The sequence below is a fragment of the Pollicipes pollicipes genome, unplaced genomic scaffold (assembly GCF_011947565.3).
Source record: "Pollicipes pollicipes isolate AB1234 unplaced genomic scaffold, Ppol_2.1 Scaffold_7261;HRSCAF=8764_pilon_pilon_pilon, whole genome shotgun sequence".
In the NCBI taxonomy this organism is placed as follows: Eukaryota; Metazoa; Arthropoda; class Thecostraca; order Pollicipedomorpha; family Pollicipedidae; genus Pollicipes; species Pollicipes pollicipes.
In genome coordinates this window covers 11,265,643-11,293,415 of record NW_023597054.1, presented here as the reverse complement: position 1 = coordinate 11,293,415, position 27,773 = coordinate 11,265,643, and the positions used below count along the sequence as shown (strand labels likewise).

The 27,773-nt window shown below is 54.9% G+C and overlaps 3 protein-coding genes across 3 annotated transcripts; 2 read left to right on the top strand and 1 right to left on the bottom strand.

The window, feature by feature from the left end:
• Window positions 1–1,084: 1,084 nt before the first annotated feature.
• Window positions 1,085–8,809, top strand: INPP5E (Inositol-3-phosphate synthase). The gene is made up of 10 exons (XM_037237602.1): window positions 1,085–1,314; window positions 1,594–1,701; window positions 2,127–2,244; window positions 3,185–3,407; window positions 3,723–3,806; window positions 4,499–4,633; window positions 5,744–5,935; window positions 6,518–6,671; window positions 7,011–7,106; window positions 7,454–8,809. Exons 1-10 carry the CDS (start codon window positions 1,202–1,204, stop codon window positions 7,569–7,571), a joined length of 1,341 nt encoding a protein of 446 aa, XP_037093497.1. The 5' UTR covers window positions 1,085–1,201; the 3' UTR covers window positions 7,572–8,809.
• A 69-nt stretch (window positions 8,810–8,878) lies between these two features.
• On the bottom strand, window positions 8,879–20,533 carry LOC119112677 (nitric oxide-associated protein 1). The gene is made up of 9 exons (XM_037236922.1): window positions 20,313–20,533; window positions 13,894–14,852; window positions 13,451–13,669; window positions 12,668–12,819; window positions 11,929–12,073; window positions 11,354–11,526; window positions 10,746–10,894; window positions 10,050–10,267; window positions 8,879–9,634 (listed from the first exon to the last, which is right to left on the bottom strand). The coding sequence occupies exons 2-9, from the start codon at window positions 14,780–14,782 to the stop codon at window positions 9,426–9,428; spliced, it is 2,154 nt and encodes a 717-aa protein (XP_037092817.1). The 5' UTR covers window positions 14,783–14,852; window positions 20,313–20,533; the 3' UTR covers window positions 8,879–9,425.
• A 21-nt stretch (window positions 20,534–20,554) lies between these two features.
• LOC119112996 (protein-serine O-palmitoleoyltransferase porcupine) lies at window positions 20,555–25,900 on the top strand. Its single transcript, XM_037237308.1, has 8 exons — window positions 20,555–20,765; window positions 22,268–22,508; window positions 23,136–23,340; window positions 23,705–23,927; window positions 24,202–24,314; window positions 24,618–24,715; window positions 24,946–25,077; window positions 25,470–25,900. The coding sequence occupies exons 2-8, from the start codon at window positions 22,268–22,270 to the stop codon at window positions 25,898–25,900; spliced, it is 1,443 nt and encodes a 480-aa protein (XP_037093203.1). The 5' UTR covers window positions 20,555–20,765.
• The last annotated feature ends 1,873 nt before the right edge of the window (window positions 25,901–27,773 follow it).

The window sequence follows — 27,773 nt, the reverse complement described above, 5'->3', positions numbered from 1 at the left end:
GGAACTTGATCTTTCATATTGGTGATTAAGGACAAAACTTGAATCAATTTACCAAAATGTAATTTAACTTTGAAACTCACTTTTTCCTACCAATAGCACTGCTAAATAAATATTCAACATGAAGTATTTTTAGCTATTGCTGTGTTGTCATGATTGTGCTACTCAGGTATGACAATGTGCAAACCAAAAATTGTGTACATGCAGGGGCATTGTTAAGCAAAATTAGTTTGTGGGGTGGGTGGCTGGACAGCAGAAAATTGTAAGACCTACCCTTAAATTATGCCAATAAACCAGGCTCCCATGAGATTTCATCTACTTCCCAAAGTTGGCATTGGGAGATTGGCAGGGGGTGACAGTGCTACCCAAACTGAGTGGAAAGCAGCACTCATGTGTGTATGCCTGTTCTCATGGAAGATCATGGAACTTTTTTTGGTTTGTGAAGGCATCAAGAAGTGCATAATTTAGCTGATCATCTTTAGATAATACATGTGTACACATGATATGTGTTATGGTGTAATTAATCATGTGCTGAATCAGTGCTATTTTCAGTATGAGTTGACCTATAGAAGAAGAAAAAATGTCAAAGAAAAAATCCTTGGCTCGTCTGGCTATTGAACGGTCACAGCATAAACAAGATGTTTCAGAAGACAATGCATCCTTAACGGGCTTAGCAAAGTCATCCTCCAACGCAAGACCTCTTGGTCATGATGAAGATCCCAACACAAACATTGAGGGCTGGGCTGGAGCACAGTTCTCGCCTCCTGGCGCTGCTCAGAATGGCCCGCAAGCGCCCGAGGTGGCAAAACGTCACCCCAGCGCAGCGAGGCCTACCATGGAGAAGAGCGCCACCCTCCGCCAGGCCGGAGTGACTGTCCGCCCCAACCGGCACTCGTACCCGGCGTCTGCAGCGACGGTGCCGGTCAACGCCAGCGAGGCCCGCCGGCTTGGCTGGGAGTCGCCGCCTTCGGCCACCGCTCAGCAGCCGCTGCCGGCCGCCACCGCCGCTTCGGGGCAGCGCGGCCTGGCCGCCGCCGGTGGCCGCACCCTCCCGCTGGACCGGGCGACCGGAGCGACGGCGGATGGCGCGGCGTCCAACGGCACAGCCGGCCGGTCGGTGCGGGGCGACACGCTCGTAACTTCGCCCGCTGTAAGCAGCGGCTCGTCGGACGCCGACGCGGCCGCCCTGCTGGCTGTCCAGCCCATGGCGCACGCGCACTCCACCAACGACCTGCAGTACCCGGCGGCAAACGGGCCGGCGCGCGCCAGCCCCGGCCTCCAGTGGAGCAGTCCGATGGCGGCCGCACATCGGACCAGGTGGGCTTGGCGCGCCGGGCGGCGACGGTGCGGCGATGGGCGCGGTCACGGCTGCTGCTGGTGACGCCGATTGATGTGGTTTTCCCTTTGTTTGACTGCTTGTTGGGCCGTCCTGTACGGCAGATGCTCACTGTCATTTCAGTTATGTGATGAACGTATTCGTGTGGGGAGATCCTAACTGCGAAGTTAGTGCTTTAATGAGCGCCTGTCTGTGCGGTGTTGTTACCGGCCGGCTGGCTGGTGATGCGACTCCGACGGGCGTCTGTTTCTGCTGGCCAGGTCGTTCCCGGCCGGCCTGGCCGGCAGTGTGGAGACGCTTAGCAGCTGCTCAGAGCTGTCGGGAGGCAGCCCGCTCAGTGCCATCACCGTACAAAAGGCCAGAAGCAGGTCAGTGCTCCTGCGCCACACAACTTTTGCATCAACTTCAGCATCATCAACGTCATCTTTTCATGGCTAGGCAGCACATCGTAGTCGAGAAATGTGGTGGCGATCCCAGAAACCATGAAAATGAAATCTTTTTTTAAAGCTTTACTGCCGATACACTGGTTCGCTTCTCAGTTACTGCATTTGCAAAATGCATGTTCCGATTGATGAATGTCTTAATGTAATGACAGCGAGCACACGCTCACCAGTCAAGATAGCTAGTGGCTGCGCGCCGGCTTGGCTGCCGCGCCCCGCTGTCCCTGCTGGCCAGCTCGGCTGCCGCGCCCCAGCGTCCCTGCTGACTAGCGCGGTTGCCGCGCCCCGCCGCCCCCGCTGGGCGGCGCATCCTCGGTAGCCGGCGACCAGTGCTGACCCCGCCGCCGCCGCAGGGGTTATCTGGTCAACACGACCGGCAGCGCGCTGCTGCTGGGCGCCGACGAGCTTAATGCCTGCCTGCCCCAGCGCCAGGTCAACGTGCTGGTCGGCACCTGGAATATGAACGCCAAGGTCGGTGTAACGCCGCCGGCCGCCGGCCGCCAGCTGCCCAGTCAGGCAGCGGCGTTGGCCCTGTCATGGTGCAGTGGATCAGTGTCACCTCTGACGTAATGGTCCCGTGCTTGGTCGCTATCTTAGGCCAGAGGTCAGGGCATGACTGAATACGTAATGTCCCGACTCCGGTGTATATGAACAGGGGCGGATTTAGCCTGGAGTTTTGGCGGTGGGGGTGCCAGCCGTTCCTCGCCAGCTGTCCGGTGTGGGATCCCAGGTCCAGTGCATGGTGCCTCTCGCAAGTACCTAGTAGGGACACCATTCAAAACCGAAAAAACACCGAAATGCTTTTAAATATTAAACAGAAGTTAAAACAAAACAGTTAAAACGGTTAATGCTAAAACAGGTGGTAAGTAGACGAAACTTTTATGAAGTTCTGGGAATGTTTGGGGGGGGGGGGCAAAACATGCTCTCAGAGGTTTGGGGGGCGCCGCCCCCGCCGGGCGGCGCATCCTCGGTAGCCGGCGACCAGTGCTGACCCCGCCTGTTCTGGGAATGTTTGGGCCCCCCCCCCCCCCCGAGAATCCGCCTATGTATATGAACCTTCGCCCTCTGATGCAACGACGTGTTCTCACTGTTGGCCTTGGTAGAGGCTAGGCGGACATTAATTTGTTACATCTACATCTGGCAGGGCCAGGTGGTAACTGATGGTCATAATTGGACCTAGGTGCATATGAAGTTGTTTACGTGCCACGCTTCCCCACGCACGCAGCGGGGAAGGCGGACACCTGATGGAAGGGGGGGGGGGGCAGGTTCCCATGTCCGGAAAAGCTAACATCAACCCATTGACGTACTTCACAGAAGGAAACACGGCAGCAGTCGCATTTGCCACCGTTCTGCCTGTGGACGTGTGTTGCAGTAGCTCTCTTGCTGGATGATGTAATCCCGCCTGCCGCAGGAGCCGCCCGCCTGCCTGGATGACCTGGTGCTGCCCGACTCGTTGGCGTTCGTCCCGGACCTGGTGGTACTGGGCACGCAGGAGTCACACGCCGACCACCGCGGTCTGCTGGTGCGCCTGCAGTCCACGCTCGGCCCCAGCCACGTGCTCTTCCACTCGGCCTCGCTCGGCACGCTGCACATCTGCATCTTCATCCGGCGCGACCTCGTCTGGTACTGCTCAGGTCAGCCAGCACGCAGGCTCACAGCTCGCACGGCTCGTGAGAGGTCACACGCCCTGAGGCACAGACGGAGGCGTCGTGCACCTCGCAGGCCGTAGCGGCTTGTGACGCGTTAGTGCCAACACGCTTTGATGTGTGTGATTATTATTTGCATCCCTTTAGCACATAGCAGTTGGATATGTAAGCGTTAAAAGGTTGAACCCGACGCACGACTCGTCGGCTGCTCCTGGCGTCAACACGCTTCCCCCGGTGGATTTCAAAGCTGTGGAGATGCTCAGCATTTGGGGGCGTGCTGTCACGGTTGTTTTGCTCCCGCAGTACCAGAAGAAGCTAATTTCAGCATCCGCCAGCCGACGGCGATCAAAACCAAGGGCTGCGTGGCGGTCGGGTTCCAGTTTTTCGGTAAGGTTTGCCAATAGCATAGTTGAGGGCAATTTTATTTGTGTGGGTGGTGCAACACTAACATGAAGCTAAAGCTTTGAGTAATCGTGAGCAATAAGGCAAGATGGCGTGTTCACGGCTATTGCAATCAAGTCGCAACTTTGCTGTTGGGTGCTGTCATTTTTCTCTTAAGGCGTAGAATTACGGTTGTTGTTGGTCGTAAATCGGTTCGCTAAGTGATGAAGACATCCAGGCTCGTAAGGAATTTCGATATATGTATAGCACGTGGTAATTTTACTTCCAGACGAGGTAATGACGGTACGGTAACAAGCGTTCGCAGTGATTTTTAGGTTTGCTCGTGGGCGATGTGTTCACGTTGATGGCTGAATTGGGGGCGACGTGCCCGTGTCATCTGGTCCGTTGACAGCGGCCCGTTGGTATTTTAAGCCTATAGCTGACTGAAGCGATCAGACGAGATTGTGCATAAATATCGAAATTACGTTGTAAATTTGTCACGCGGCACCGAAAATTTCCCACAGCTAGACTGCTCACTGTGATTTGATCGTAGAGCGGCTAAGTGCCATTTAAGGCATCGAATCTCTTCACGCTGTAATTTTAGTAATTGTACATGCGTGGGCCGTAGAGGAAAAAACGGTCGCAAGCATGTGTGGCTTTGCTTGTGGACAGCGCTTTTACTGAAACGCCTGATCTAGGGACGACATTCTTGCTTCTGACCTGCCACCTAACGGCGCACCTCGAGAAGCAGAACCAGCGTATTGACGACGTAAGACGCATCTGCGCCGCGCTCGACCTGCCTCAGGCGATCCCCAGCCGGAGCGAGAGCCGCGGTGAGTGCTCCCGCCCGCTGTGGACAGCCGGGGATGGGACGGCAGGGGCCCGTCAGCTGCCTGAGGCGATCCCCAGTCGGAGCGAGAGCCGCGGTGAGTGCTCCCGGGGACGGCAGGGGGCCGTCGGCCTGAGGCGATCCCCAGCCGGAGCGTGAGCTGCGGTGAGTGCTCCTGCCCGCCGTGGGCAGCCGGGCAGACCTAACTCAGGTGATCTCCCAGCCGGAGCGTGAGCTGCGGTGAGTGCTCCTGCCCGCCGTGGGCAGCCGGGCAGACCTAACTCAGGTGATCCCCAGCCGGAGCGAGAGCTGCGGTGAGTGCTCCTGCCCGCCGTGGGCAGCCGGGCAGACCTAACTCAGGTAATCCCCAGCCGGAGCGAGAGCTGCGGTGAGTGCTCCCGCCTGCCGTGGGCAGCCGGGCAGACCTAACGCAGGTGATCCCCAGTCGGAGCGAGAGCTGCGGTGAGTGCTCCCGCCGCCGTGGACAGCCGGGCACACCTGACTCAGGTGATCCCCAGCCGGAGCGTGAGCTGCGGGGATTGCTCACATTCGTCACAGGTAGCCGGGGACGGGACGGCAGGGGGCCGTCAGCTGGCTCCCAGCGACAGTAATCCTGGTGGCGCATTAAAGGTGCCTAAGGTTGTGTTCGTGTCCTTAACTTCGGTCGGTATGTGCCATACCAGAAATCGGGACCGTGGGCTAGCTGATGCTGTCTTCTGAACAATCGAAGTAAAACTTTTTCGGTACACATGATGTGCGCTGGCGCATAGTATCTGTCTCTCCCGGAAACACGTCGGTTTTCCCACCGTATGGCGCTCAGCTGCCGTTACTGACCTCACATTTGTACGTTGTTTCGTTACGAACCGGATCTTGGTTTCATTGAATTAGCCCATATGCATACGCATACGATCCCTAAATGTTACGATGTGACTCAAGCGACGCGGATGCGTCGGCACGCGTCACGCCGTCATCTGCGTTACGCCATACAGCTCAGCTGACGACTCGACACTGGTCTGTGACGTGATTCTGCCCCGCCCCGACGAGATCTGACTCGCCCCGACCCACCCTGTGACCCACCCCGAACCTCCCTGACCCGCCTTGACCTCGCTGCCAGACGTGACGGAGCGCTACGACAACGTGTTCTGGTTCGGCGACCTCAACTTTCGGCTGAGCCAGAGCCGCCCGCGCGTGATTGACACCATCGTCGAGAGCTCCACCTCCATCCTGCTGTGCGAGCGGCCCATGTCGGACGCCACCATACGCAGCCTGCTCGAGTGGGACCAGCTGAACCACGCCAAGCAGAAAGGTATGCCGCTTTTGTAGCCTGTGGGTGACGGCACGCGCCGTCGGGGCTCCGGGCGCCCGCAGACCTGCTCGAGTGGAGCCGCGGGGGCTGCGGTGTGCCGAGATTGTTCGTTACTCTGTTGAACCGGCCTTCCTTTTGGTCACCGGATCCAAACTCTGCCGCGTGGCCATTGTGAGAAGTGCATACGTCGCTTCCAATGGTCCATGGCGTTAACGTTAACATTTAGTATTAAGCAGGGCTGACGTAACGTACAAACTTCTATATGCATAACGTAATAATGACGTGGAGAGTGAAGCAGATCGGCCAGTTGTCACAAGCCACAAAGAGCGCCACGCGGCGTGCGTGCCCGCGTCGCCGGCTGAGCGGTGACTCCAGGCGGCCTTACTCCGACGCAATGGCTGTGGCCCAGGGCGTGAGACATGAGGTATGGCTCGCGTGGACGGAATCAGAGCTGCGACATTGCAGCGTGGTTCCCAGGTTCGGCCAGTCGGCGACGGCCGGTCGTCGCCGGAATGAGGGCTGAGCCGTGCTGAGAACAGGCGCGTGATGGCCTTGTGAGGCCCATGTTCGCCCCGCCGCCAGGGCGCGCCTTCGAGGGCTTCAGCGAGGGCGACATCGCGTTCCTGCCCACCTACAAGTACGACCCGGGCACCAACAACTTCGACACGTCCTCCAAGCAGCGCATCCCGGCCTACACCGACCGCATTCTGTTCAAGAGCCGGCGCGACGGTGTGCGGTGAGTCCCACATCGCCAATCCGGCCGCGGTGACCGTGGCCGAGCTATCCGCAGCCTCGCGTGCGTGAGGTGCCAGCCGCCGTCGGGTGTTGGATGCCATCGCCGGATGGTCGTTTTTTTTGTTGTTTTTTTTTTGCTGCGGCGTGCGGGAGGATCGGCTCGCCGGCATTTTGTCGGTTGCTGGTCTTTGCTGAGTCGCTGGCGGCAACCCGCCGTTGTAGCGTGGCGCCGGATTTCTTCGCCGAAATGGTTGGACAACGTTCCGTCGTGATACGGGCTGCTGCTGGCGCGGACTTGTGCGGTGACGTCTGGGCTCACCATGGTCTTCTGTCGTCTCAGGTGCGTCAAGTACGACTCGGTGCACGCCTTCAACACGTCGGACCACAAGCCCGTGTGGGGCCTGTACCAGTGCCAGGTCCGACCCAGCATGGACAAGTGAGTGGCGACCTGACGGTCCCCGTCGATGCGACACGAGCCACCGGTGTTTGCCCCTGCTCGCGCCGACGCAGTACGTCCATCGTTTGAGTGCTGGATGCTTCTTTGTGTTGGCTTGCCATTCAGTCCATGGTATTGCAATCCGGTCCATGGTAAAAGCACATCGAACACTTTGCACCCAAATACCAAGTCAGAGGTAAAAAAAAAACCTCATGCGAACGGTTTTGTCTTCGCTTGGCATGCTTTGGAGACAGGAATGGTGCATTTTAGGCGTTTCCTCGTTCTGGCCAGATGGTCTTTACTCTCATCCACCGTCTGTTTGCCGGCTCACAATCGGCCTGTTGCAGCATCCCGCTGGCTGCCGGACAGTTCAACCGGGCCGTGTTCCTGGAGGGACTGCGGCGCCGGGCCCGCCATCTGCCGGTCTCGCGCAGCACCGGAGCCCGACCGTGCAGCGTCCAATAGCTGTGCGCTCGCCCCGCCATCTGCCGGTGTGGTCTAGTACTGAGGTCCGACCCTGCAGCGTCCAGTAACCGACCGCTCGCCCCGCCACCTGCGGGTCTCGCGTGGTACTACGCCGAGCCGTGCTGTGTGTGGTAATGACGGGTCTGACCCGCCATGTGTCAGCTTCGGGCGGTACGGAGATCCGACTTTCCACTGCGCCGTGTCCCAGTACTCGTCAGACAAGGCGGAGCCCAGCTCACGGTGATAGCGTATGCACTAGCCAGGATAGTCCTGCAGCTGTTCCGCTCACGAGTCGGTGTCAAGTCCGCGGTGTCGAGTCGTAGTCTAGCCAGAGTCAGTGATCAGTGGAGCCCAGCTATGCGCTTTGACCGCTGGTGGTCACGTGGTGTGTCGCGGCCGTGCATCACCATGTCACGTCTCACGGAATCTCGCCGCGGCCATCACGTGTCCGAGCGCCAAGCGATCGTGGTGCGGCAGGCTGGCGGCGAACTGCTCAGCACAACTACGGTGTCGGCGCACAGCCCTAGTCGGCTGCTCTAGTCAGCGTCATGTCGGAACGATGCTAGTCACTTTTAGTCATTTTCTACGTGCTCTATCAGTACAAACCATCGATGGGACGCGGCCGTTACTTTCGGCATTTCGTAAGTTGGACACGGCGAACAAACTTGAGCTTAATGATATCGCTCCGAGGTGTCGTGGAGCCTACAGTTACGTCCGCTGTCTGACGTTTTCAAAGTGACTATGCAACCCGCGCTTCTTTTGATCGTGGGGCGCACTGGGGTGGTCGTGAATGTTGTCTTCGTATGACATTAGTTCAGTGTTGTCTTCAGTACGACTCCAGAAATGGAACGTGCTGTGAGGCCCCGAAGGTTTACGTTAGTGTCGAAGCCCAGTAGCGGCTCGTGTGGGACAGCGGTGTCTCGGGGCCGCTGCTCGTCCGCAGGCACACCTGCCATAGCTGGCACCGATTAGTCTTGTGATACGAAAATGCCTTGACTTTTGAAAGGGGTGGCGCTCTGGGCCGTGTCTCTCTCCATCGTCCACTGACCGCGGGTCCGCCCGTGGCCCCGACCCCGGCCCCGTCCCCGTCGGTGAGGTGTGTGCTGGTCAGTACATGAGGCGCGGCCCAACCCCCTCGTCCGTCCAAACCTGGAAGCTGGCCGGCCGTTAGAGCCTCGTGTTGTCAGGGCCGGGCGGACGTCCTGGCCAAGTTTAGGTACAAATGCACACGCCTGGTGACTGGACGTTCTTGAGAGAGGCGCAGATACGGGCCGAACGCAGCGCGGAAGGAGCGCTTACACGGCCCATACGGCTTTGTACATGGTATCATCACAAACATGTCCAGAAAGTTCTCAGCATGTCGAATAATGCCTGAGCGAGAACGAGACTAGGTGAAATCAGCCGAGCGCACCGCGTAGTGGCGGGCATGGGCGTTCATAGCTGTGCCTTTACGCCAAAGAAGTCATACGACGGCGCCGACAGCAGCCGGTTGATACTTCAAAAGTAAACAAATGGGTGGGATCTGCACATGAATGGCATCACTGTATTGCGGTTGCGAAAATACTGCTTCGCGAACCAGTCGTGCAGAAGACAACCATCGGTCGCGAATAAGAAGCTCAGAAGTCGCAGACGGCAGCAGTCGTCCCCCTCGAGTCAAACGGCCGGCGGACGTCGTCCCGCTCGAGTCAAACGGCCGGCGGACGTCGTCCCGCTCGAGTCAAACGGCCGGCGGACGTCGCCCCGCTCGAGTCAAGCGGCCGGCGGACGTCGTCCCTCGCCACGCAGACGGTGGACATCGTTCCTCCCCAATCGCACAGACGGCGGACGCAGTGCGGATGCCCAGCCCTGCCGGCGTCACCGGCGCGCCGCTCTCAGCTGGTGCAGGGTGCCGAGCTTGTGCGCCGGCGAGCCGTGCCGCCGGCGGCCCCGCAGACGCACCGCGTGCGGCAGTGTCGGCGGCGCGCGCACGAACACGCCAGCGCCGCCCGGCGTGTACGCCGTGAACTTCAGTTCCGTCTCGCCGTCGCCAGAACGGTCCTCGGCTGGCGTCACGGCGGCCCAACCTGTGCGTACGTGGGGCTCTCGTCAGCCGGCCGCTGGCCAGGTGCCTCGGGTGTCGTTTTCAAAGCTACGTGCATCTCACGCGCGGCGTGGCGTGCATCTCAGAATGAAGTCTCTTAGCTCTAGGTAGCGCTAGTGACCAAGACGGTTGTATCAGCGCCCAGTGGCCTTAGCGTCCGGCGCTTACCGAAACGGGCCACCCATATCTAGTACGTGGTTCTCTCGAGTCGTTCGGTCTCCTCTATCTACACCGAGCTACAGGCTCCGGGATATCGTGCCGGTACCACGGCAATGACTTATCAAACCGCCTCGTGCGACTGACTGTCGGCGCCTGTCCTCGGTGAAATGTAATTTGCGAATCCCCGCCACCGCGAGAAAACCATTGTGCAGCTAATAACCGGCGCTGGCCTCACTGACCGGCGGAGGAGAGGACGATGTCGGCCGCGCTCTCCGTCACGCTGCCGCCCGTCACCGTCACATCCTTCGGCTCCAGTCCCGGCCAGCGCGCCAGGCGCTTGGCGCCGCCACGCGGCACCACAAACAGGCCCGAGTCCAGATACTGCCGGTAGATGTCGTCTGCGTCCTCGGTGGCCGTGACGGTGACGGGGAGTTCGGAGGATGCGAACACAGTCAGCCTGCAACACCAGCGCGTGATAAAGACGTGGGAGCTAAACCATTTCTCCGACTTCTGCTGCATCCGGCGGCATCAGCCTCCCGCACCGGTGTCAGATCGGCCTCGGTTCTTGCCTGTTGGCGGGCCGGCCCGAGCACTCCCAGGATCCACCTCCGATATACCGGGGTACAACGCAACACATCACAGTTGATGTCTTGGTGCAGTCGATAGAAGCCAGGCGAGGTAACCCCACTTTTGACCGATCTACTTCGTCATATAGCTATTAAACAGTGAGAACGGTACCCACCAACCGAGGCCCAATCATTCAGATTTACCCTCGTGAATTGAAGGCTGCATACCCCCCATCTACCGGACGCCGCACCAACGTTTCCTCACATCTCGTTCCAAGCATCGCCCAAGAACCGCCCAAGCGGCGCCAGGGTAGTGACACCCCAGAGCGGAGTGCTCCCTGAACAGCCGCGTGGCCGCATGACGCTCACCTAGCCATGCTGGGACCGGCCCTGTAGTCGAGCCGGGCCAGGCCGGCGATGAAAAGCGACTGGCCGCGGTACAGGGAGAACGTGCGGGGCTGCAGCAACTGCCGCGTCAGCGTCAGCAACAGCTCCTCCTGAGTCAGCTGAGTCAGCAGCTGTAACAAGGTCGACTTAGTCGGCGACAGTGCGTCGTTGCTCAGCTGGGCTGGACGCTGCAACAAATGCCGCAGTTACAAACAACTCATCCTAGGTCAGCTCGGTCAGCAGCTGTAACACTACGGCCGAGTCACCGTTACCAACGGCTGCATCAGCTCGGTCAGCAGCTGTAACACTACGGCCGAGTCACCGTTACCGACGGCTGCATCAGCTTGGTCAGCAGCTGTAGCAGCAGTGCCGTTCCTGCGTCAGCTGGGATCACACACCTGACCGGGGAAGCCGCACATGCCATACACCCAGCGCCCGGTGGGAACACAAACCACACATCTGATACATACCTGGCCGAGGGTGACGAAGCCGGGCGTGTCGCACACCCAGCGGCCGGTGGGATCACACACCTGGTCAGGAGTGATAATGCCGGGCGTGTCGCACACCCAGCGGCCGGTGGGATCACACACCTGATCAGGAGTGATAAAGCCGGGCGTGTCGTACACCCAGCGGCCGGTGGGGAAGCGCGGGTCGTCGGCCGCGATGCCCCCCAGCCGCTCAGTGGGCGGCGGCGCCTCGGCCGGCAGCACTGCGGCCTCCCCGTCGCGCGCTCGCTGGCCACGGAAGGTGCGTCCAATGTGACCTAAAGGAGCCGCGCGCCGTCACAACCGCGGGCGGGGAGGGGCGGGGCGCGCTGAGGCACCGGCGCGGCCGCCTCCCAGGCCAGAGCCAGAGCGACGGACGCTGCTCCGCGCGACGTAGCGGACGTGCGTGCGGGGAAGATGCGGCGGCTCGGTGGCTGACGTGAGGCAGAAAGGAAAGTGATGAAATAGCTGCTGGCATAATACAGTTCTGCAGTGACAATAAAACTTGATGTCATTGATGGCTAGTTGCTAGCTTAAATAGACCAAACTGAAATGCTTCATGATGCTGCAGGCATCTACGATTGTATTCCTTTATAATGGTTCAGCCGTAGGTAACGCTGCCGCCAATGTGTTGACGAGCAAGACTGTCAATCGGTAACAACAATCTTCAGATGCAGAACCTGTCAGCATGGCGTATTTTGGGTCCCCAGTCTCCTGCAGGCGCGATTCTCTCAGCCTCTGTTCCTCTCTTCTCCAGTTTTTCTCCTTCCGCAACCGGTGCAGACGTTTGTGAATGTGGAACTCTTGCGGACGCATCATGGGAAACTGTAATGCGCGACCACAGCCCAGAATAAGAACGAAAGTCGCATGAGGACATTGGAGGCGAGGGAATTTCCGCCATGTCACTGTAACTACCAATGCAGGATAATCACAGACTGTACATAGTCGGGGCAATATGCTGCTTTTTTGCATAACTTTTTACGGTATGCTTGGGGATACTAATTTTCAGTCGAAATCTTGAACTTTGACACACTGGATCGGGCACAAGGGATGGGATCTGGAGACAGTCAGTGCAGAGGGCTGGGAGCCAGTGCTCGGATCAGCACGGTGAAGTGGGAGCTTGTGCCTGGTCGGTATATGGGGGTAGGAGCCAGGGTTAGGTCACTACGCAGGGTGAGAGCCAGGATCTGGTCAGTACACAGGGTGGGTGGGGAGCTAGGCTGACCGAAAACGGGTGGGAGCCAGGGTCGGCTTAGCACATATAGGTGGCAACCAGGGTCAGGCCAGTGCATGGGGGTGGGGGCCAGGGTCCGGCCAATACATGGGGGTGGAAGCCAGGGTCAGGCGGGTACGTGGGGTGGGAGCCAGGGTCACGCCAGCAGCAGGGATGGGAGCTAGGGAAGACCTGAGTGGCGTCACCTTGAGCAGGTTGAGCGTGGTGCCCGGCCAGCGGGAGGCGGTGGCGCGCCGGATAAGATCGTGCGCCGCGGACTTGCACAGGTCCGACTGCAGCAGCGTGTTGAACAGCGTTGACTTGCCCACATTGGTGCAGCCCAGTAAGTACACGTCACCTGCAACAGCAGCGGGAGCTGACGAGCTTTGGACCGGGCAACGGCGCTCTTAGAACTAACTGATGTGCGGTGGCGCCCTAGTCTGGACTGTGAAGACTCGTGCCGTTTGTCTCACGAATGCATGTGGATTGGTCGGTTGTTTCGATTGCCCTAAGTCACCTAGCACCTTAAAACCAACATCGACCCAACAGCCGGTGGCTTCACACTTGCACCGAAAAGTGAGGGAAGCTCACGCGTTGATCACGGAGCAACGAGGCGCAAGAGCCGCTGAGCGAGGTCACACATTTGTGGGAACTGTGGCAACTGATCACAAGTGTACCCCGGTCTTTTCAGCACGTAAGAATGAGATCGACTTCTTCCTCCTGCGGCGTTGTGGAAGTGCGGCGTTGTGCCCCCCCCCCCCCCCTCCCCTCCCTCCCCCTCTCTGTCTTCCAGTGAGTCTGTGTAGGACAGTGAGCTTTCGTATCCGGACGTCCCCAGCGTGTCTGCAGGACGGAGGACTGTCGCACCCCGGTCTCAGCCGTGGACACGTGCGAGACGGAGCACCGGCCATCTCCTCTGGTGGACACCTCTGCTCCGTGGGCAAAAATACGGACGAAACACGGCAGCTGCAAAAGGAAAATACTTGTACCCTGGTCTCTCCAGTGTGTCTGCAGGACGGTGATGAGATCCTCCACGCCGTAGCCGCTGCGAGCGCTGATCAGACAGGTGTGCTTCACGTTCAGCCGATCGATACCGCACCGCTCCAGGGCCAGGTTCAGCGCCGCCTTCACGCGCTCCAGGTATCCCTCGCTGTCTTGCGGCAACAGGTCCACCTTGTTGCCCACGACCACCACCGGCCGTGACCGGCCTGGGGAGAAGGCCGACACGTGAGGAGACACCAGCGATGGTTGGGTATGTTTCGAACCAGACAATCAATCAGAGCAATACTATCGCATACTATCACGACGCCCAAAGTCGAGCAAAATACGCCACTGTCTGTGCATATCACGGAAAACGTGTTGGTTTATGGCATTCTGAATTCCAAGCACGAGCCTCTCATATGTACATTCCACTCAGCTGCCGACAACTGACCGACGAGCTGCGCCAGGCCGGGCCAGACGCTGCAGGGGAAGTCGAGCAGATCCACCACGAGCACGAGCAGCGCCGACTTGTTCTCCATCTGGCGCATCATCAGCGAGTAGTCGTCCGGCCGCACGCTGACGTTGATAGCGGCGTTGTGGAAGCGCAGGAAGTAGCAGCGCTGGCAGATGAGGTCGCGCAGTTCGGCCTCTGGTGCTGCACGCAGCACCTCCGACGGCAAATAGCCGGGCCACGACGGCTCCTGGCAGTGCAGGTGCGCGCCGCAGCCGCCGCACACCACCTGGCTGGCCGGCACAGATGGGTCCGGGTGGCCATAGCGTAGCACCCACAGGTCCTGGTCATCAGTGTCTGCGTCGGCAGCCTGCTCGCGCACCGCCTGCTCGCGCAGCAGTTGTAGCCGCTCACGCACTGTTTGCTGCAGCTGCGTGTCATCAGGTGTGTCATGCTCATCCTGCTGCTCACCAGGTTCTGTGAACTCCACCAGAGATGCAGCAGCAAATGGAAACATGGATGACTCTGTTGACTCCAGTGGTGCCTCAGCTGCCAGAGAGTTATGGCTTGAATGAATGCTGTCTGTTCCTAGAGCACTGAAGAAGGCACAGGTAGGCATGGCAGGTGCATGCTCTCCATCCACTGCAGTTTGTTGGGCCTTCAGTCTTGCCCTTTGCAGCTCTCTCCCCTCAGACTTGGAAAGTCTAATTAACATGCAATTATGCAGAATTCTTCTATCACTCTGAGGTGTGATTTTAGGGGATTCATTTCTGGCTGCATGCATTTGCATTACTTGCAGTGTACTGCACAGTGGCTGAGTAAATGTCTGATGTTTAACCAATCTTGTAAGTACAGCATGTTGCAGCCTGTATATTCTCAAAAACCCCATTTTTCTTTGGTGGTTAGATAGCTGACTTTACATTTGATTGCAGCAAGCAGGTAATTTATGAATCCAAGACCTGTATGGAGGACAAAACATCTGTGTGAACATTTCTAAAACTGACTTAACTTATTCACTTAAAATGCATTTGAAAATACCTCTGAAATATCAACTTCTCAAAACACAGGTATTCAATGCAATGAAATTAGTTCAGCTTAGCAATAAATTCCAAGTGCAACAGTTTATGTAATAGTTCAAATATGAAACATGCAACAACCTAACAGCATACATGATCAGAAATAGTTACTGCAAATTGCTGCTATGCCAGAAATGTTTGACATCCAGTACATTTCTGCAGTCTGGGCTCTGTATGTATGTGAGGCCTGACTTTGCAGCGAAAGTGTTAATATACAATGCAAACATACCAACATGCTCCTATATTGGGTATTCTTCAAGTACTTCACCTTTTTTAGAAGAAGAAAAATCTCCACCGCGAGCCTTTTACGCGCAGTGCGGCACGGGCTCAACCAGCTCGCGTTAGCAGGATTGCCCGACTTTGAAATCATACAATCCAAACGACATCTTTAGCACCAAAAATAAAGAGCAGGCAATTAGCATTATACGCTACGTCGTTTCGACCACTGCTACTCACAATGCTCGTATGATTGCCTATCATCTTCAAGAAATAACCATCTGATAATATAATAATTTCGGCCACAAACAGGTCACATGATTTTTAACACGCAGACAGCCGACGATTTATAGCATGTACTAAAAGGGCAACATAAGCACCAAATTACGTACATTCGAGCAATTAAGAAAAGTATCCCAGTTCTTCACATTCGTGTTTCGAATTGATATTTCCAACAGACAGCACAGAGAAAAACCCAACAATGTCGGCGGAACTGAAGCATTTCCAGCAGTCTTAAAAAACGGACCAAGCCACGGGAACCAAACACCGAAGCCAAGCCAACGTTTTCGGTACGGTACATTGACGTCTATTAGCGCAGTGCATCTCATACACGAGTCCGGATAATGTGATTCACACTTATTAGGACCAAACACATCGTGACGACATTGTCGCTTAAACTACAACACTTAGATTCAATTAATATGACTACTCCGTTTGCCGTGACATGCTGCCATCATGTGCAGAGGGACTGTCGTAGTACCCTCTTAAAGTAGTGCACCTCCTGTACAATTCCAACGAGCAAGGCTTGAAATCGCTCTGACATCCAGAGACATACTCTGCCGAGATAATATGCCAACAGCCACCCTAAGGAAACGGATCAAGCCTCGGGAAACGAAGACTGAAGCAAGGCCAGCGTTTTCGGTACGGTACATATACGTCTGTTAGCGTAGTGCACCTCACACACGAGTCCGGATAATGCGATTCACACCCTTAGAACTGAACACGTCGTGCTGACAATGTCGATGGAACTGCAAGACTTCGGTCCGATGAATAAGACTCATGCATTGCCGTGAGATGCTGCAATCATGTCGTGCAGAGGCGCTGTCGTAGCACCCTCTTAAAGTAGTGCACCTCTTGTACAATTCCAACGAGCAAGGCTTGAAATCGCTCTGACATCCAGAGACATACTCTGCCGAGATATTATGCCAACAGCCACCCTAAGGAAACGGATCAAGCCCCGGGAAACGAGGACTGAAGCAAGGCCAGCGTTTCGGTACGGTACATATACGTCTATTAGCGTAGTGCACCTTACACACGAGTCCGGATCATGCGATTCACACTTATTAGGACCAAACACATCTTGCTGACGATGTCGGTGGATGTGCCAGACCACGGTCCGATGAATAAGACTCATGCATTGCCGTCAGATGTTGCCATCATTGGCGGACGGACTGCAGTAGCACCCTCTTCAAGTAGTACACCTCTGGTATAATTCCAATTGGCGGGACCTAAAAACCGCTCTGACATCCAAAGACATACTCTACCGAGATAATATGCCAATAAAAATCCTAAGGATACGGACCAAGCCTTGGAACCGAAGACTGAAGCTAGGCCAGCTTTTTCGGTACGGCACATATGCGTCTATTAGCGCAGTGCACCTCATGCACGAGTCCGGATCAGGCGATTCACACTTATGGAAATTAAACACATCGCGCTGACAATGACGGTGGAACTGCGAGACTTCGGTCCGATGAATAAGACTGATGCATTGCCGTGAGATGCTGCCATCATGTGCGGACAGGCTGTAGTAGCACCCTCTTAAAGTAGTACACCTCTTGTATAATTCCGATTGGCGACACCTAAGAACCACTCTGAAAGGCAAAGACACACCCCCGCCGAGATAACATCCCGACACGGACCCTGAGGAACAAAGCCAAGCCCCTGGAACCGAGGACCGAAACAAAGGCAACGGTTTAGGTACGGTACATATACGTTTAGTCGTACGGTGCACCTGAAACAAGAGCCCTTCTTACTAAGTAGAAATAAACACATTGTGCCGACAATGTCGGTTGAGCTGCAATGGTTTGATTCAATGAATAAGACTCATGCACTGTCGTGGGATGTCACCATCATGTGCGGACAGACTGTAGTAGCACCTTCTTAAAGTAGTGCGCCTCTTGCATAATTCGTTGACGAGACCTAAAAACGGCTTTGTCATCCAAAGACACACTGTACCGAAATAACGTGTCAACAGCAATTCTAAGGGAACGGACCAAGCCCCGGAAACCGAAGACCGAAGCGAGGCCAACGTTTTCGGTACGGTACATATATATTTATAAGCGCAGCGTACCTTATACCATCATCAGCAAGATGTGTTTAGTCCTAATAAGTGTGAATCGCATGATCCGGACTCGTGTGTGAGGTGCACTACGCTAACAGACGTATATGTACCGCACCGAAAACGCTGGCCTTGCTTCAGTCTTCGTTTCCCGGGGCTTGGTCCGTTTGCTTAGCGTGGCTGTTGGCATATTATCTCGGCAGAGTACGTCTTTGGATGTCAGAGTGGTTTCTAGGTCTCGCCAATTGGAATTATACAAGAGGTGTACTACTTGAAGAGGGTGCTACTGCAGTCCGTCCGCCAATGATGGCAACATCTGACGGCAATGCATGAGTGTTATTCATCGGACCGAAGTCTTGCATATCCACCGACATCATCAGCAAGATGTGTTTGGTCCTAATAAGTGTGAATCGCATGATCCGGACTCGTGTATAAGGTGCACTACGCTAACAGACGTATATGTACCGTACCAAAAACGCTGCTTGGTTTCCCGGGGCTTGGTCCGTTTTCTTAGGGTGGTTGTTGGCATATCATCTCGGCAGAGTATGTCTCTGGATGTCAGAGGGATTTCAGGCCTTGCTCACTGGAATTGTACAAGAGGTGCACTACTTTAAGAGGGTGCTACGACAGTCCCTCTGCACGACATGATGGCGGCATCTCACGGCAATGCATGAGTCTTATTCATCGGACCGACGTCTTGCATTTCCATCGACATTGTCAGCACGACGCGTTTAGTTCTAATAAGTGTGAATCGCATTATCCGGACTCGTGTGTGAGGTGCACTACGCTAACAGACGTATATGTACCGTACCGAAAACGCTGGCCTTGCTTCAGTCTTCGGTTCCCGGGGCTTGGTCCGTTTGCTTAGCGTGGCTGTTGGCATATTATCTCGGCAGAGAACGTCTTTGGATGTCAGAGTGGTTTCTAGGTCTCGCCAATTGGAATTATACAAGAGGTGTACTACTTGAAGAGGGTGCTACTGCAGTCCGTCCGCTAATGATGGCAACATCTGACGGCAGTGCATGAGTCTTATTCATCGGACCGTGGTCTGGCATACCCACCGACATCGTCAGCAAGATGTGTTTGGTCCTAATAAGTGTGAATCGCATGATCCGGACTCGTGTATAAGGTGCACTACGCTAATAGACGTATATGTACCGTACCGAAAACGCTGGCCTTGCTTCAGTCCTCGTTTCCCGGGGCGTGATCCGTTTTCTTAGGGTGGCTGTTGGCATAATATCTCGGCAGAGTGTGTCTCTTGATGTCAGAGCGATTTCAAGCCTTGCTCGTTGGAATTGTGCAAGAGGTGCACTACTTTAAGAGGGTGCTACGACTGCCCCTCTGCACGACATGATTGCAGCATCTCACGGCAATGCATGAGTCTTATTCATCGGACCGAAGTCTTGCAGTTCCATCGACATTGTCAGCACGACGTGTTTAGTTCTAAAGGTGTGAATTGCATTATCCGGACTCGTGTGTGAGGTGCACTACGCTAACAGACGTATGTGTACCGTACCGAAAACGCTGGCCTTGCTTCAGTCTTCGTTTCCCGAGGCTTGATCCGTTTCCTTAGGGTGGCTGTTGGCATATTATCTCGGCAGAGTATGTCTCTAGATTTCAGAGCGATTTCAAGCCTTGCTCGTTGGAATTGTACAGGAGGTGCACTACTTTAAGAGGGTACTACGACAGTCCCTCTGCACATGATTGCAGCATGTCACGGCAACGGAGTAGTCATATTAATTGAACCCAAGTGTTGTAGTTTAAGCGACAATGTCGTCACGATGTGCTTGGTCCTAATAAGTGTGAATCACATTATCCGAACTCGTGTATGAGATACACTGCGCTAATAGACGTCAATGTACCGCACCGAAAACGCTGGCTTGGCTTCGGTGTTTGGTTCCCGTGGCTTGGTCCGTTTTTTAAGACTGCTGGAAATGCTTCAGTTCCGCCGACATTGTTGGGTTTTTCTCTGTGCTGTCTGTTTGGAAACATCAATTCGAGACACGAATGTAAAGGACTGGGATGCTTTTCTTGATTGCTCGAATGTACGTAATTTGGTGCTTATGTTGCCATTTTAGTACATGCTATAAATCGTCGGCTGTCTGCGTGTTAAAAATCATATGACCTGTTTGTGGCCGAAATTATTATATCATCAGATGGTTATTTCTTGAACATGATAGGCAATCATGCGAGCATTGTGAGTAGCAATGGTCGAAACGACGTAGTGAATGATGTTAATTGCCTGCTCATTACTTTTGGTGCTAAAGATGTCGTTTGGATTGTATGATTTCAAAGTCGGGCAATCCTGCTAACGCGAGCTGGTTGAGCCCGTGCCGCACTGCGCGTAAAACGCTCGCGGTGGAGATTTTTCTTCTTCTAAAAAAGGTGAAGTACTTGAAGAAAACCCTATATTGGATACCTACGGGCATCAAAGTATATTTGTCAATGGCATAATTAGCTCCATCTGTGAGCTAAATTTCATTGTAATTGGTCAGTAGATCGAATGTGACACGCGAATGTGAATGTGTAATATGGATCTAACTTGATGCACGTGGCAAATTTAAGGCTATCTAACAGGCAAATCCCACTTATGCCAGGGTTATCTTAAAACTGCTATAACTGTATCATGAAACAGCTACCATATACCGGCTAACTGTACCATATAAACTACATGAATAATTTGCGAACTCGTGGCTTTTTTATTTTGAGCTATTCGGTTAAGTTACATCTTTGAACGTGTTCTAAATCACTTGGTAATACTTATGGCGCATCTCTCACATTTTACTCACCAAAGATGATTCAACACGAAATCGGCTGATTTAATTACTTTATAAACACGCCGTAATTTCTGGCTCCATGTGACAACACCGGCACAAAACTGTGGAAGAGACCGACTTGGAGAGGTCGGAGAGCCGGCCTGGCAGATTGCATATAAGGCGATGTGGGGGAGGGGGAGTCCGGGCTCCGGCGCCTCGAAGTTGACCGGTTTGACCGGAGCTTTGGCCTGGAGGTAGCGTCTTCCAGCGCTTTTAGTGGTCTTGTCGGGAAGGAGGCCTCGGCAGTTCCATGGGATCTTAGAGAAAGAGTGCTACGTAAAGTCTGATGCGGGGCAACTTGGGACGTTGCGGCCTGCGGACGATAACACTCAACGCATGTGACTGGCCAGTAGCTATTTGTACTTGGTGTAAACGTACTCTTTCTGAGCTTAAACATTGAGAAGTGAGATCAGGTAGGTTGAGGGGGTAGGTATCTGTTTTTTGTTTTATGACCAGAGCAAGAATGTAAGCGAGAGGGCCAAAGGATACCCTGTCAGCTTGACCATCAGTTTTGTTTTCTTGGATAGGTATGTAATTTTGCTTTGAGGTTGTCTTTGATAGTGTATGGGGCCTTTTTTCAACAAATGTTTGGGCTAGATTATGATTTTGGGATTTTGAGGTGCATGGCTGCAGCAGAGTATTCCATCTTTTGAATCCTTGTGGAAACATGGTGGTTGCTTCCTGCCAGCATTCATGCCTTGACATGAGTGGACATAGGTTTTGCTCAAAATGGCAAAGCTCAGAATTGCAATATTCATATTACAACTAATGGGTGCAGAATATGCAGGCATTGTGGCCACTATTGATCATGTCTAGGGGTAAATAATGTTGTGGTTACTGTGATATGGAGCTGGTTCAGAAAAAGCCACTTAAATGATATCTCTCATGCATTTTTGCTTGTCTTTTGTCAAAGACTATGTAATTGTACGTGGGTTTGACCATGCTGTGATTTTATATAGCATGTGTTAGAGGTTTGGGCCCAGCTCCCAGCCAAGAGTGTTGTCACCATAACATTCAGCTTGGGACATCTTGTATGTAGATTCTAAATTACCTTGCTAAATGGACACCTTAAATTTGTCTTCAAACCTCAAATAGCAGTATTGTAAGTGTGGTGGTTGACCTGTACATCTGGGAAACCAAAGGTACTGAGTTTTAATTATGCATGGTTCCTTTTCCCAGTGTGAGATGCTATGATGCCATATAGCTTCTGAAGCTGAATGTGTTCCAAAACCCAAATCATGCACGCACGCAAGGCACGCACGCACGAACGCACACACACACGAACGCACACACACACGAACGCACACACACACGAACGCACACACACACGAACGCACACACACACGAACGCACACACACACGAACGCACACACACACGAACGCACACACACACACACACACACACACACACACACACACACACACACACTCACACACACACACACACGCACGCACGCACGCACGCACGCACGCACGCACGCACGCACGCACGCACGCACGCACGCACACACACACACACACACACACACACACACACACACACACACACACACACACACACACATGCCCTTTAAGTTGTTTTGTTTACTTTCTTATGGTTCATCTGAGATCTCTCACAAAATTGCCACCTCTGTTATTGGTTGGGTCAGATTCTGGTATTCCCAACATGAGCAATGGATGGGGCTGATCAGCAAAAATTGATGCATTTTCCCCCCATAATATCAGCAATGGAATTTCTCCCCTGGACTTGACCCACTCTTTGCAAAGTTGGGTGTTGAAGTCTCCCCAATCCCAACTGAGCAGAGAATCTCACCCCTGGAGTGGGGCATGCATGTATTTTACTTATGTATGTATTTTAGTTACTGCACCAGTCCTGACAGAACTGGGCACATGCTTTGCATGTATGATATTAACATGTTGTCCCACAGATGGATGGGCTGATGGATTATGCTGATGGGGTGGATGTGGAAGACCTGGAGTATGGGTATGGCCAGGAAGAGGACATTGATGACTATGAGTATGATGCTGATGACAGCCCATTCAATGATGAAGGGTTCTCTTTCCAAGAAACTGTTGAGCACTGTGTTCTGCCTACAACCAATGATGCCATAGGTCACATTGGCAAGCTGCTTTTCTGGTGTTTTGTGCTCCGCATCATTGTCACTCTGTGTGAGTATGCCTTAAATATTTATTTCAGTGGTTGCTATGTATAATGGTAATGCCGAATGTATTATTCAATGAATCATGTATATGTGTTTTGGCTTATCCAGTAGTCCAAAAGAAAAATGCTGTCGCCTTTTATGCATATGCACACCTACTTTGCTCATTGTAATTTGATATTCAAGCTGAAAGCTATCGACCTCCCTCATAAATAAGCTGAAAGCTGGCACCAGCTAGTGCTGTCTCGGTCTCACACAATCCACTGTGCCATCGTGCCCTCACTTCCCATCCCTCGGAGCCGTCTGGCTGACCACCGCGCCCGGCCGCCAGCAGGTTCAGGTCCCTCCCCCTCACTTCCCATCTTCCGGAGCCATCTGGCTGACCATTACGCCTCTTCACGGACAGGGTCGAGTCCCTCCCCCTCACTCCCTATGCCTCGGGGTCGCCTGGCTGACTACCACTCCCGGCCGCCGCCAGGTTCGGGTCCCTCCCCTCTCCCTCCTTATGCCTTGGAGCCATCCTGTTGACCAACACACCACACCCGGCCACCGACGAGTTCTCCTCCCCCCCCCCCCCCCCCACACACACACCTCCATCCCTGGAAGCTGTCCTGTTGACCAACACGCCCGCCGCCAGCCTCGGGCCGGACCAGCTGCATGGTGCACTTGGCCTCGGCGCTGATCGGCTGCCTGGTGTTGCACCACTTTTTCACCGACCTGCTGGTGACGTTCGTGGTGCACGCGGCGCTCTCATACGTGACGCTGGCGGCGGTGACGCGCCTCGCACCGCGCTACGCCGGCCTCCTGGTGACAGCCGTCTCGCTCACGTTTGTACTCAGCTGGTGAGTCGCTCGGAGCGAGCGGGGAACTTGCCGTGCGGCATTGGGCGCGGCCGCGGACGGCGTCGAGTACAGCAGGCCCGGCCGAGAGGTGTCATAAATTACGTTAGGCAGCTGCCGCCGGCCCTGCCATTGGCGATGCGGGACGACCTGGCTGAGGCTTCATGGTGGGATGTAATGAGTCTGGTGGGAGGCCTGCCGAGTCCCATGTCAGTAGGCTGTGACGGTGTGCTCATTTTTTAGATTTTGATCTGGCCTGACGTGTCTGTGTGTTCTCATTCTCCTCGTGTGTGGCCGTGCTCCGGCGGGCTGTAGCTGTGTGCTCTGGCCACATCACTCTCTCTGTCATGGCGTGTGCATGTTTCAGTGAACTGTGGCTGGTGGAGGCGGCGCGCTGGCACAGCGTGCGCGGCGCCCAGATGATTCTGATGATGAAGGCCGTGTCGGCCGGTCTGGACGGGAGCCCGGCCGCGCCGCCACCCGGACCGCTTCAGTACGCGGGCTACCTGCTGCACCCGGGCACGGTCGTGTTCGGGCCGTGGATCGCGCTCGCCGACTACACGGCAGCCGTGCATACCCGGCCGGCCCAGGTGCGCTGCTGCGTGGTCGTGTTCGGGCTGTGGATCGCGCTCGCCGACTACACGGCAGCCGTGCAGACCCGGCCGGCCCAGGTGCGCTGCTGCCGCGCCGCCGCCGGCGGTCGTCCTGGTTCGCCGACACCGTACTCTGGGCGTGTTAGGCGTGGCGTCTTGGGCAGCGTGTGCTGCAGCTGCTCGTTGACGTCGGAGACGTGTCATGATCAGGATCGCTGTATTGCTGCATCCAGCCGAGATGAGTGACGTGGCGTGCGTTGCGCGTTTTCAGTTGGCCAGCATGCGCTGGGTGGTGACGTCGGTAGGCAGCCTGGTGCTAGGCTTGGTCTTCATGACTGTCTCCACCTGCTGGCTCAACTGGCTGCTCCCCGACCGGCTCGTGCTGTGAGTTGCGCAGCTGTTCCTCTGAATGCTTCTTCCTTACATGGGCGTGTAATTCACGATTATCACTAGTTTCGGGTGAGAATTATGGTGGGAAAATTTAAAATTTCGGTAATTCCTCATCTGCGGTGGGCTGAGTGCACTTGTTGGAAGAGTAAGTTCGGATATCTTACAGTCGCCTTGTGTTCTGTTATCTTTCCTGAATGCAGTCTTGGTGCTAGTGAGCTTACTAAGCCGGTCTTGGTTGACGGCGACAGCCACAGCCACGTTGATGCCAGTCTGATCTGCCCTGTGCATGTTTCCCAGTATCTCCATGTGGATCGTGGCCTACAGAGAGGCGCTGTCTTTCCGCTCCAGCCACTACTTTGTTTCGTTTGTCTCCCAAGCTGCGGCCAACGTGTCAGGTAAGCTCTGGTCGGCGTCTGGCAGAGCACAGTAATGAGGATTGTTCGTTTTTTAATTGTATCTTGAGGCAGACACATTGGATATCATACAGCCCTTTAAGTGGGGCTGTCTGATGGCGGTCATCTTCATGCTCCGCTGAATAGCCAGTTACTGTACATCAGATGTGCAGGCTCGCCTTCAGTATTAAGGATGGGATCCGTCAAATCGTCGATTGCGCTGACTTCTCCAGGCATCACTAGCGCCGTCTGGTCGCCGAGCGGCGAACTTCTGGTTAGCCGACCTACCGCCATTGAAGCGCCACGTTCGCTGGTTGAGGTGGTCGTCAACTGGAACCTGCCCATGCACTACTGGCTCAAAACTTGTGAGTTTCGCTTTGTTTATCAGCGATGAGATGGTCCCGTGGATGCGTACGCTAGGTGGCTGGCAGGCTAGAGGAGGGTTCCGATCCGTGCGTAACTGTCTTGATTGATGACAAGGTTAAACATGTGTACAAGCCTTCGGCGCGTATGCGTGTCGCTAGACTATTATTGCGTTCTGTTATCTCGCTTTTCATGCGCCGTGATATGCAGGCCATGCTTATGTATGACATGCTCAGCTTTTGGTCATGCTGACCTTTGACCCATATTTAGGGGCGAGTTTGTCACATGCGCCGCCGCGGCGGACGCGTTCGTCCCTGCTTTCCAAATTCCGGAGCAGCCAATCAGTGTCGGCCATTCCGTTCGGTGGGCACCTGACACGGCGCCCCCGCCACAGACGTGTTCCGCGTGGCGCGGCCGGCCGGCACGGCGGCGGCCGTGCTCTGCACCTATGGCGCCAGTGCCGTGCTGCACGGCCTCAACTTCCAGTTGGCGGCCGTGCTGCTCTCGCTGGGCGTCTACACGTACACCGAGCACCGGCTGCGCGGCCAGCTGGGCGACGCGCTGGGCCTCTGCGTGCTGGCGCGACGCTGCGCTCAGCCGTGCAGCCGGCACGCGGGGGCCGGTCGCTGGGCGGCGCGCGCCCTCAACCTGCCGCTGGCGCTGCTGGCCGCCTTCCACCTGGCCTATCTGGGCGTCGTGTTCGACGGTTCTTCGGCCGGCGCCAGCGGCTACCACTGGCGGCACACGCTCGACAAGTGGGAGGCGCTGGGCTTCGCCAGCCACTGGGTGGCCGCCGGCAGCCTGGTGGTCACGTGGCTGCTCTGAGTACCGGCAGGGGGGAGGGGGGGGGGGGGGCGTCGCAGTCGCGAAGTGGTAGCCGGCTTCGTCGACGATGTTTTCATAATCGTGAGATGCGACGGGTTGCTGGTCGCGGTGCGGTGCTAGTTGATGCCGCTTATTTTCGTTGTCAAACCTGGGATAGGCGGGCGGCTCGTCGCGCACGGCAACCCGCTGGGCTTGTTGCAGGATTGTATACGGCAGCTCTGTGACAGGCAATCCGTCCTTGTGTTCTCCTAACATGGTTTTGTTACGACCTGTGAGCTTCCTTACGTATTAAATCGCTTATTTTACACTCATTGCGTGTTTTGTATCTCCCGCTTTTGTACCGGTTTTCTTGATTTTGAACACGAGGTATGGCACGCGCGTGTTGCTGTTGCCGTGTTGGCTTTGCGATTACGATTCCTTGTCAGCGTTGACCATTGCGGTCCTGCTATTTTCCAAAGGTTAGGTTGCCGCATGCGTCAGACTCGTGTTGTCACCGGTCGTGACCTTTAGGCGTGCGGCGCGTTGAACTCGGACCTTTTCAATGATTGACGTGGCTGTTGCTATGAGCATCACGTTTTCCTGGACGTCTGTGATACTGATGGATCCTGACCGGCTCTTGGTTGTTGATCGCCTGATCATAGTTGCCTTACTCTCGCCGTTTCCGTTGTTAGTATGCCCTTAAACCTTGGCTTGTGTGCTGGTGGGAACGGATGTCTGATCAGCACCCTCTCGTCCGCCCGAGGTTCTCAAATGATCTGTTGTCGAACGTCAGTGGCATGTCCGTGGTTGGGGTGAGGAGCGATCTAGCTCGCTGGCTTCGGTAGCTCGGTGATGCGCAGAGGAAAGTGCACGTGTACAAACTGAGCGCGCGTTGACAATACATGCGACAACATCTCTTGATGTGCCCTGAATGTTTTTGTACGATTAGTTCGAGGTCACCTCACCTGGTAATCATAGGTAGTGGTTGTGTTGTCGATCATGTGGTACAAGTTGTTGCGCAATAATTTCTTGGAGCGCGAGTGATTTCCGTGCTCGTGATGCCCTGGTGGCCGCAGATTCACCCGGGAAGCGAACCCGGAGGACGGGGAGGGGGAGCCCACGTACAGTTGAAGGCCAAGACCCTCCCATCTGTTTCTCCTCCCCAAAGCAGTGTTTTATGTGTGCCGTATGAACCTATTGTACACAACGCAGGCCGCCCAAACATATTTTGAAATTCCATTTTCGCGATGGGTACCATGATGTTAAAGCATATTCCGAACAACTTTATAATTGACAGGGGTCATTCCAGGTTACCATAAAATAGCTATACAACCAAGCCAGAAATGACTTGGAAGGTGCTATGGAGGCTCTAGCCGCGCGGAATGGACGGACCTATCAGTGAGAGCAGAGCTCAGGGCAAATGGACGTGTGTTGCCTACACCACATGGAGAACGCGTGCCATTTTCATATGAAAACAATGGATACCATGTCTTGCAGCAGCATGCCACCTCAACGTCATTAAAATGTCCTGATATCCGGTTATGCTTTGTATTGTTTTGTTTGCCTTACCTACGGGCGGGGGCTGGTTGGAGGGTAAGGAGAGGGTACAGAGGGTTGACAAAGGTTCCGTGATGTTAAAAGACGCTACCCTGCTGCCCAAAATCACCGAATATGGACGGCCAGATTTCAAGGGCACGGTCTTTGCTTCACTTCCACCTGAGGCCAGAACTAACGGAAGATGCACTCTGTGTTTTGAAGTCAAAAGCTTAACCAGGTGGCCATTAAATGACTGCATGGAATAAACTGCCGGCGCTTGCCATTTCACAGTGGTTCAGTAAGGCTTTGAAACTGAGAGCACCCAAAGGCTCTGCCAGGGTTTGTCTGTCGAACGTAA